The sequence below is a fragment of the Centropristis striata genome, chromosome 9 (assembly GCF_030273125.1).
Source record: "Centropristis striata isolate RG_2023a ecotype Rhode Island chromosome 9, C.striata_1.0, whole genome shotgun sequence".
Taxonomy (NCBI): Eukaryota; Metazoa; Chordata; class Actinopteri; order Perciformes; family Serranidae; genus Centropristis; species Centropristis striata.
Window position 1 is genome coordinate 32,675,181 of NC_081525.1, and position 10,804 is coordinate 32,685,984.

Here is a 10,804-nt window from a genome sequence, read left to right on the forward strand (position 1 = left end):
TTTTTTTCAATTTATAGTTTTTTCTTTTTTTCCAGTGCAGTCAGTGCCTTCTGAAGGCCGACAGACAGAGGGGGGGTGGGATGTTAGTGGAAGCCATAGACTATATAAATAAGGTGGAAGCAGAGCTCGGCACTAGGACCCAGCAGGTGCAGCCCCGTGTTATTTCAGCGGTGTGCAGCTCGGTCCGGCAGCAGAGCGCTGGTCTACAGCAGCGGCAGCAGCGTCCTCTGGACTCGGGACGCGGAGTGAGCGGCAGCTCCCCATCCTGCTACCCACAACACGGGCACGAGCAGGGGGGACGACCACAACTTCAACCTGACTCATTTTATGGCTTTGAGGAACAACTGAGACCCAAAAAAAAAACACCCATGCTCTTCTTCTTTTTAATGAGTAAGATACTTTAGATATGGCTTCATCCGTGAGCGGCACAGAGGAGGTCCGGGTGTCGGCGTTGACGCCCCTGAAGTTGGTGGGACTGGTGTGCGTCTCCCTCGCCCTGTGTCTGGATGTCGGGGCCGTGTTGAGCCCGGCCTGGGTCACGGCGGATGACCAGTACTACCTGTCCATGTGGGTGTCCTGCTGGAAGCCCGTCATCTCCGCGGAATATTCCTGCAACAGCACGCTGGTCACCGGTGAGACAGACGCTCATGTCCCGCACACACTGACTTAGTGAGGCTGGTGGGGTGATGCGCCACCATGTTGTTTTGGAAGTTTTAAACCAGAGGGCTGTTGTAGTTTTAGGGATGCTTCACCCTTGAAATGGCAGATGTCGGGGTGCAGACAGACACCCACATTCATATTCAAATGAAAGTGAGATGCACAGCGGGCAGGGTAACAAAGGCTCCCTGCAGACGGTGCACTGCTGAACCAATCTGTTCTGCGGGTGAGAATTATAAAACATCACCCAGGAGAGCGCTAAATGTTAATTACTTTATAATTAGCTATTGCCTGGTTAATTTAAACTGCACAACTTTTTCTGCATGAAATAAGATCCTGAACAATGAGCCGCACAAACTGCTTTCCAAGAGGGGAATTATAAAAAGAAGAAAAAGGTGCAGAAATAAAAGTTTATCTTTCAGGCTGATGAAAAAGACATCTTTGGTTTTCTATCTAGTTCACTTTTCCTCTGAAACATTTGCCCAGAGCTCCACTGAATGATGTGGGAATTCTGCCTCGCCAGGAGCGGTCCAGCTGGGGTTTCATTTGGCCTTTTGTTGCTCACAAAATGAGCCTTTGTCTGGGTTTCTTCACCGGCCAAGGAGCGAGGGCAACTCAGAGCAGAAAACTCCCCAGAGATCCAGATGCCTGTAGATTAGTAACCAGGGAAACAAGTGAAGCACTCCAGAAATGCTGATTTTCCTCTATGGAGGAAACTTCCTCGTGGAGTCCTCATGAAGGGTTTTTTCTCTCTGGAAGCATTTCATATTTCCACCACAGCCGCTCAATCAGGGATAACAAAGAAAGAAGGTGGTTGAGAATAGGTCAGCATATGAACAGCATCACCAAAAAGCAATCATGATTTCAGGAAAACACAGAAGTCTGACAATAGCAGCCAATTAATACTGTGATCAGTGGTGGAAGAAATACAATATAATGTACAATATAAAAGTAGTTATTCCCCCGTTACAAGTAAGTCTGCATTGAAAAGGTTTCTTAAGTTAAAGCACAAACTTATTAGCATCAAATACACTTAAAGTACCAATTGTATAAGTACTTATTATGCACAATGACCAATTTCAGGAAATATATCACATTATTGGATTATACTTAGTGATGCATTTGTGTGTTTATTGCTTTAATGCGGCAGTTAGTAAATGTGGAAAACATTAAAAAGTATCTATCTGCATTAAACTTTACATTAAAAACTACTGGACAGCTTGTGAATTCCCCTGGGCACCAATATAGCCTTGTGGAAATAATAATATAATAATTTATTGATTGATTGTTTTGTATTGCTAATCTGAATCTGCAAAATAACAAAACAAATAAAGTAAGTGGAGTTAAAAAGTATGATATTTGCATTTCTTTAATAAATAGTTACTTTCCACCACTGGTTGTGACAACTATACAGTTTTATGAAACCTAATACAGCAACTCTGGAATAGTTATGTTTATTTTTATTGAGCGTTTTGCATGTTTTGGGGCTGAAGTTTGTGGTATTGCTATATTATGTTAGAATGGACTGCAAGGCAGTTCAGTACAAACACCACTAATTATAGCCTCAGAAATGTGGAGACAAAGTATAAAACTTCCTAAAGGTCATATTTATTGGAGGGGTTCTATTGGGTTGTATTGTGTTTTTGTTGTTGTTTTCTTGTGTCTGCATTGTTTAGTTTAGTTTAGTTTATTAGGATCCCTACTAGCTACAGCATTGCAGCAGCTTTTCTTCCTGGTTTCCACAAAACAGACTCAACATTGCAACTTGCACAACCATTACATTAGAGAAAAACAGAACAAGACTAAAACCTATACACACAGACAAGAAGCAATCCTGGAAATTCAATATCAGAAAAAATAGAGCTTGTCATTTACACTCCAGTGTCCCCAATACATTGTGAGTCATTACTGTGTCCATTTCACTCCAGTAGTCAATACAGTAATCAAATAACATGGAAATAGTCTATTTACTGTGGTATTCCTGATCCACTAACTCAGACAGACCTTCCTCAGCCCCCATCAGCATCATCTAACTCACATTTGTATTTCTGGCTATCAAAACTTAGCCAAACTACACCATTTTAAAATCCCTAGTCGAAAAAGATGCTGTTTTACTAAAAATTTAAACAGAATTTTACTGTTTTCTTAACTCTTAGGAGTAAATCCATAGTGCGGTACACAGCTGTTGTTTGATTGTGTTTGTCCTTACTTTATGTAATATAAGGTATGTTCTGATAAATGTCTCTGTTACAACCTCTGTTTATTGATAAGCACTTGACATAGTTGTATGTATCTCTTTAGGGATTTTTTTTATCAGATTACAAGTCGTCTAAACTGCAAATAGTTATTTGTCCCACTTCACTCCTGACTACAGCTTCCTTTGTTTTTTTCCGTCTCTCTGTGCTCCCATATTCAGACTATATTTCACTTTTGCTGCGTCTGACCTCCTCCTGCGTGCTGAGTGGTGAATTGTGTTTTTGTTAGTCTGACAAAATGTTTTCTTTCTGTCTGAGAGATGAGTAACAGTGGGTCACGCTGGCCCCGATCCTCCTCTGTCAGCGCAGACAAAGTGCACTTTGGTGCCATATAAAGACATGCAGTCTCCGTGTCAGCTCTCAGCTCTCAGCAGCAGCAGCAGCAGCAGCAGCAGCAGCATACCACAGTAAATGCACACAGCAAACTGCCCATTTCCTCCGGCGTGTGCTTGGCTAGGCTTATTGATTCGAATCCCAGTAATCAGTTTCTGCCCCCCTCCTCAAAAGCCCCCCAATATTTCCTCAGTGTCATGCTCTGAGCATTAAATAAATCCTGTTAGTTTGAAACAGCAGCTGGCCGCTCAGATGTTTTGAGCTTTTTCTGCAAGGCTTGCATGTCCAGGAAAATTAGATGCAGTGTGAATCAGAAAGCAGACGTGAGATATTGCCTTGTTACACGCTCATGAAGTGTTTATAATACACAGACCCAAACAGTAACTCTTCCTCTCTTTCAGTTTCTCTCTCACACACTTCGGCTGAGGATCGGAGGCCAAGTATAAAAGATACAGACTTTACAGGGGTAGGAATGTGGAACGGCCGTGCAAGAGCAGCGTGTGCGGATGCCAGGTCGGTGCGAGATGAAGGGACGAATGTGGAGCCAGGGTGTGAGCGAGTGCAGCTCAGTCAGACGCAGCGTTAGCAAAGCATATTAATAATGTAATACATTATCGATCCTGTATTTGGGTGACTGTCTTCTCTTTGAGGGAAGTCGTGGCAATATGTTGAATACAGAAAAGATTTTATGTGGCTTGTATCCGTCAGCAGACCAGCAGTTAAAGTGGTGGTAAAGTGGAGTTGCTTTGTTTAAAGCAGTTGAAGGTGAAGTGATGAACTATTGAACATTTGCTTTATAAATACCAGAGTTCAGAGTAGAGCTTGACAGATATTATCCAATCCAATCCAATCCAATCCCCCTTTATTTGTATAGCACATTTAAACAACTCAAACGTCTCCAAAGTGCTGTATCGGCCGATATCGGTGTAAATGCTGTCTGATATGTGCTGTTATGGAAACTTACAGTAATTGACTGAAACTGACCCAAAATGACGTTTATTTATCCGTTTATTTTATTCCTTTTTTTTTCTCATAGAATTGGCTGACAATGTAATACATTGTGTGTATAATGTATAATAAGGTTAAAAATTATTTAATAAAGTAAAGTTTTATGTTTGAGAAAGTAGCTCTCTGGGGACATGAAGAGTGGTGAAAAATTAGTGCACAAGCCACATAATAAATGTCTATTTCCATTCCTGCTGAATAAATATATTGGCCAATATATTGATTATCGATGAATTTTCTAAAATTAGTATCGGCATCAGTCTCAAAAATCCCATACTGTTCAGGCTGTAGTTTAGAGACATATGGTTGGTTTAACATTAATGTGAGCTACGATTCAGTGCTGCATGTTTATTGTTGCAGGAAGAATTTTATAGGATGATAATAAGATTTGTCGTTACAATAATATTGAAAACAAAGTGTCTAGTGGTACTTCGACAAGTCGCCATCTCTAGTGAAGCCAAACAAGTTGTAGCTCTACTGGAAGGTGAAGAACACAGAACATCAGACAAAAGAGATGCACCCCTTGGCGTGTGTCACCTTCTATATTTTATTATTCCTTTCCCTTCTCTCTTTGCATGGTCACATTAGAGTATTATTTGAAAGAGTAACAGTTGAACGTCCTGCTCATGGACACTCAGGTTTTTGAACCAGCGACTTCTGATCGACGAGCTCCCCGCTTCTAAAACGTCTCCATCCTGCTGCCTTGAGAGAGTCTGAGAGTGTGTGACAGACACTCGAGGCTCTTCTGTGACACAGATCTTCCACCATTGTCTCAGACAAAGGAACAGAACTGGGGCCCTGGAGGATTTTTTCGATTAGCAGTGCCTGACATGCACACATGGGACCATAATTAATGCTCAGATTGGATCTTGTCTACTGTATCTCCTTTTCCATCTGTCATCATGCGGAGCTCAGATTAATAGTTTGGCGCTTTCTGCTCGTCAAAGCCTTTAAGCACCCCGACTCTGGCTGTGTTTCTTGCGCGGCGTACCGGGCATGTTCCAAATCTGAGATGAGATGACTTTTTTGCATCCTGCTGTTTTCACGAGCACGCTGATAAGGCTGGCTGGGCTGAAGGCACCAAACTGACCTGGAGAAGCTATCTCCCCAATGATAGGCTGTGACAACTACAGGTCAAGTCTCTGTGGCCCTTTGCTGAGAGGAAACCACTGAGGCAGAGGCAGGGGTCAGTCTCCGAGGGGGCCTCGTGTTGTGCAAGCTGGAGGCTGGAGGGAGAGGGTGCTCTGCTTTTTGTGGGCGCTTTCCAACATCCTGTGGTGACAGGGCCCATTTTTAAACTCTAAATCCTGAACCATATTTGGTCAGAAGTGGCTGATGTTTGTTTATATTTGAGATGCTTGGCCCCTGGAATAAAGTTTCCTTCCAACAAGAGTGGGAACTGTATTTTAAGCAGCTTATGTTCCGTCACTTTCTCTCCGCTGGTGAATGTTTTAATGATTTTCTGCTTCAACAGAGAGGAAATATTCTTGGCAACGTTTGCTCTTTTTTATTTCCTGGGCTCCATAATAGACAATACCATGTATACTTAGTAAAAAAAAAAGGACAAAACATACTCAAGTCTTTGGATGTGCATTTTTCCACCCACTGTAACATTGAATCACTTAGCCCCTTTATGCTTTGATGTTATTTTGTTTCCACCCACTGTACTTTAAATGATTTCCTCCTGTGTAATCAAATGCCTCATCATAATATCCTCTGCCTGTTTACAAATGGACCTCCTGTTTCCGCAAGTACACAGTAAAACTACGAAAGAGACCCTTAATCTCTAAACAATAACATTAAGTGTCTCTCAACAATCTCTCAAGTGTGTCTTAGTTAACGTCCCATGGCTAATTAAATCTCTAAAAAAAAACTGTTTTTCTGAAATGCACCCTTCTGGTGAAGTGTTTACTTTTTTTGCAAAAAGCAAACAAAAAGTATTTTTTCTCGTTCTGCCCAACACTTCCCATTTCATTCCCTCTTTTGATTAAGCTTTGGCATTCCAGCAAGGATGGGGATTGAGACGGCAGTTATTTCCAGTTGAGTGTTTTTGGAGTAAATCTGAATGAAATGCTGAGAATGCTGCTGAGCTGGCATCAGCCAAGAGGGAGGGATACTCATTATCTGAGTCACCTCACAGAAGCCTTTCTGCTGCATCCGGATCCATTACTGAACCCGCTGAAATCCGTGCGTAGCCAGGCGTTTGTGCATTTGTTTGTTTCTTGTCAGCCAGAAACTGCTGTGCTGGGTTCGAGGGTCATTCACTGCATGGTTCACATTCTTCTTTTTCTTCTTCTTCACCGTCTGCAGCGGGCTGTGATCCCCAGAGGCTCATGACAACACATGAGCCATCAGCTGCTTTTCACAAAATGCACGAAAGGTTGTTTTCACATCCGAACTAGAGCTCAACAGATTTATCGCCAAGATATAACGGTATTTATCGATATCGGCTTATGTTTCTTCAATGTGTGTTGATATGAAAAAAAATTTACACAACATTGAATGCAGAAAATTATGCATTGGGTTGATTTTGGAATAGTGTTAGCTATATAGTGTTTGGTGTTTTTTTATTTTTCTTTATTCTTTATTTAAGTGGCCAGCACTTGACTGATACTAAAAATACTGCATTGAGGTTTATATAGCTATTTATTTAATTTGTATCCTTTATTTTCTTGTATTTATTTTACATTGTATATTGTTCTTCATCAAAGTTTGAGAAAGAAGCCTTCTAAGTACCTTTTTATAGTCATATTTGTTCAAAATGTGTGCACAATCCACATAAAAAGGGTCTATTTTCATTCCAGTGCAAAAATTCACTATGTTATCAGTTCCAAGCCACAAAAAGTTTTTGCTTACACTGTGGTAATTCACCACAAACATTACTGGGTGGATTTGTTTTTCTCTTGTGTAAGGTTGAGCATGGCAGTGTTACTGTGGCTCACCAATATGGTGTGTAACCTTTCTCCTCATTTATCTATCTGCTTTCCTCCCTCCTGTCAACAGCGCAGACACGGCTCTCCAGAGTAACCTTGTTTTAGCTACCTATGTCACCCTCTATCTCAGTGTGATTTCATGCCTTTCCTCCCTCCTCTCTGTCCCTGTGTGTGTGTGTGTGTGTGTGTGTGTGTGTGTGTGTGTGTGTGTGTCTCAGACTGGCAGATCGCCACACTGGCCTTGCTGTTGGGGGGGGCGGCCCTCACCCTGCTCTCCTTCCTCGTGGCGCTGATCTCCCTGTGCTCAGGCTGCAGGAGTCGCTGCTACAAACCCGTGGCTGTCATGCTGTTTTCTGCAGGTATGTAAAGAGATTCTGTAGCCAAAAAAAAGAAGGAAGAGCTCAAGGATAGTCCAAAAATACAAAACAGCCCAGTTCCAAAACAACGTGCATCCATTATAGCTGTGAAGGGAAAAATCCAAGGCAGTAAACACCTTTTATTTATTTTGAAAATGTTTTTATTGGCCATCAGATAAATTGTATCTCCCCCTGTCCAATCCTAAAAAGTTGGTCTGTTTTGTTTTTTTATTTTTTTTTATTCATTGATTCAAAAACAACTGCACTGGAGTCATTACACGTAAAAACAAACCCAGGATGAACAATACAGCATGAAGAATGTCAATGCTTTTGCTTTTGTCATTGTTTTAAATCAATATGTATTTTTTATGCTTTGACATTAGTACCTTGTTTTCCTCTGCAGTGGTGCTCCAGGTGTGCAGCTTGGTCCTCTTCCCCATCAAGTTCATAGAGACGGTCAGTCTGAGGGTGTACCACGAGTTTAACTGGGGCTACGGCCTGGCCTGGGGATCCACCATCTTCTCCTTCGGGGGAGCCATCCTCTATTGCCTCAACCCCAAGAACTATGAAGACTACTACTAAAATATGTGAGACAAGAGGGGAAATTGAGACTCTGTTTCACCCGGTGTCCTCTCAGTTATAGGACCTTTCTGTCTGTTACACAGTGCACAACCACAGATTAGAAAAACAGGAAATACAAACGCTTATTGTTAGTTTCAGGACTGGAAATGAGCTCTTCCATTTGATACTGTGAACATTGTCTTTGTCTCAAAGACTGTCCTTACTCATTGGACTGAAGCCCCGTGGTCTTTCAGGAGGTTTGGCAGCAAACCGGGCTGTGAAAAAGAAATCCAACCCAGCCAGTTTAATTTGGGAGAGAATGTCAGATAGCGCTGCGTCCACTTTAAGTAGAACTCCAGTAGGTCTTAGATTTGGGCAGAAAATCTGGAGGGAACAGATGGATTCACTGACCCCATACCAGGACGAATAGGTGGAATAATTAGCCAATCAGAGCAAAGAATGATGTAAACCCGGGCCAACCAGAGTAAGTAACTGACCCAGGGAGGAAGATATCCTATTGAAGTAATAGCATGAGGATGACAAAGTGAGGAAGACAGGGCACACCTTAGGAAATGCTACATTTCCCCAGAGATACACTACAACTGGAACTTGGTGTGCTCTTCCTTCTCCAGTAGACTGTAACAGATTGGTGAAAGCATGAAGCTCCAAACGAGTGGCTTTATTTTCTCCTGAGTCTATTAAAAGTGCCAGAGATACTGATTATAAACAGAAGCTACCTAAGACAGTGAAAACATTCCACAGCCTCCTTCAAACTGATAACATGCTGGTGAGAGGAACACTTTACTGGTAATGACTAGCACTGTCACATGTAAACCTGCAGCGTAACCCAAGTTATAACTGCTTTTTGATAAAAAGAAAAAATGGTTGTATTATATGTAAGTATGCACAATAAGCATAATAATGTAATATTCATTACAAGACCAGTGGGAAAGAAGATGGCAAATGACCATGTCTGCTGGGTGTGTGCGCATGTCTGCATGATCACACACAGCATGTGCTCTCACACACACACACACACACTCTCCCCATGTGATGCCTCCTTATCTTCTCACTCTGTAGGGAATGCTCTCAGTAAACACTCTTCAGAATACAACAAATTTCAGATAGGGAGAGTCTGTAGCAAAAAATGTATTGTAGTTATTGAAAAGGTCAATATGCTTAGTTTTAAGTTAAGGTCCATGATGAAGTACTTTAGAATATGCTAGAGTGAAATGTGCTGTGCATGAGTAGTATTATGAAGACTATGGGATCAATCAAGCAAAAAAAATGTCAAACCCGAAGGACAACAGTGTGATCAGGAGAGGTGAGACTTGTGGCGGCGCCTGCACTGGTAATAACCGTCTTCTCAAAGCTCTTTCAGTGTGGTTAGAAAGTTCTTGCAACATTAGTGAAAGTGTGCGCATGCTACTACCTTTTGCTGCTGTGTTTCTGATTCCCACTGGTTTGATTACTTACATAATAAACATGTACTGGGAAAACTAAGGTGTGGTTGGTTCATGTGGGGGGAAAAAGGAGTATAACAAGCATGAATTTCCAATAGCTGCAGCGACATACTTGAATGCATCCACACACTCATGCATTCACACACACAACCTTACAGTTGACCTCCATGCAAAATGTCAGTCTCTTAGGATAAAAACTGTGGCCACCAAGTGCTGGGTACATTTTTGAGCTCTCTACTGCGTCCAATGACACCTCCTGCAAGGCTAAAGGACAAATGGTTTATGAGTTATGAAAGGGACGGGGTTAACTTGCACCCGAAACAGAAACTCTGCTGAGACCAGTTATGCCTCCCATAAGTGTCTACAACAAACAGTTCATGAGTTTGGCCGTGGTACGTGCAACCCAGTCGCCAGAATAAATGTTGGTTTTGTAAATTTCTGCAAACCACAGATGACATCAAATATCTACAGTCTTTAACCACAAATATGTTAAATATGAATGTTTCTGAACAGCTGCAACCCGTTCTCACTGTAACACAACTGATGCTTTAAATACATTGCACACATATGATGACCGTGACACATTGTAAATGTGACAATCGCTGTTTTAAACACTTTGAAAACACTTTGGTTAAGGTCAGGCACCAATTGGTTAGGGGAAAAAAATAAGTTAGTCTTAAAAATCACTAATTCCAAATGTAACTTCCAACAGCAGAAGACAAAAACACTATTTCCTTACAAAACTTCCAACAGGACGTGAACATATTGCTTCGTCACCAGACAGAGAAGTGTTGCACATTAATGTATTTGCGGTTTGAAGAAATGTACAATTCCATAATTTTCAGCTGGTGACTGGCGAACCTGTTTTGAAGTTATGCACCTTTTTGCTGTAGGGCACTCCAACTGCCACACCTTCTGTTAGCCAAATTGTACAGTTAATCAGCTGTCCTTTGGCTCATGATTAACCTTTCCTGTGCAAGTCTGAATCCATTTGAAAGCCGTTCACCCTTTTTTTTTTTGCAACAGGATAAACTGGCATGAAAACTCCCGTCTTCCCACAAACGCACACACTTGAGCTCTGCTGTGAAATAAGTTCCTAGGGCTAGAAAACACTAGAAGGTGGGGAAACCACCCAGAGTGAGCGACCAACAGAGCAACCAACCGACAGCGTGACCGAAGAGCTGCTGGTCTCTGCTAAAAAAAGCTATGCAGACGTGCCCGCTGTGCGTGGTCAAGTCACA

General features: G+C 41.9%; 1 protein-coding gene across 1 annotated transcript; it reads left to right on the forward strand.

Annotated features, from left to right (window-relative positions):
* Positions 1 to 89: 89 nt before the first annotated feature.
* Positions 90 to 8,573, forward strand: tmem47 (transmembrane protein 47). Its single transcript, XM_059340881.1, has 3 exons — positions 90 to 632; positions 7,402 to 7,542; positions 7,943 to 8,573. Exons 1-3 carry the CDS (start codon positions 407 to 409, stop codon positions 8,119 to 8,121), a joined length of 546 nt encoding a protein of 181 aa, XP_059196864.1. The 5' UTR covers positions 90 to 406; the 3' UTR covers positions 8,122 to 8,573.
* The last annotated feature ends 2,231 nt before the right edge of the window (positions 8,574 to 10,804 follow it).

What these genes read in the sequence shown, in the direction of transcription:
- tmem47 (XM_059340881.1), top strand. Translation starts at nt 407, where the DNA reads ATGGCTTCATCCGTGAGCGGCACAGAGGAGGTCCGGGTGTCGGCGTTG. An exon ending in CAACAGCACGCTGGTCACCG is followed by an intron (nt 633 to 7,401) that starts GTGAGACAGACG and finishes TGTGTGTCTCAG; the next exon opens with ACTGGCAGATCGCCACACTG. An exon ending in TGTCATGCTGTTTTCTGCAG is followed by an intron (nt 7,543 to 7,942) that starts GTATGTAAAGAG and finishes TTTCCTCTGCAG; the next exon opens with TGGTGCTCCAGGTGTGCAGC.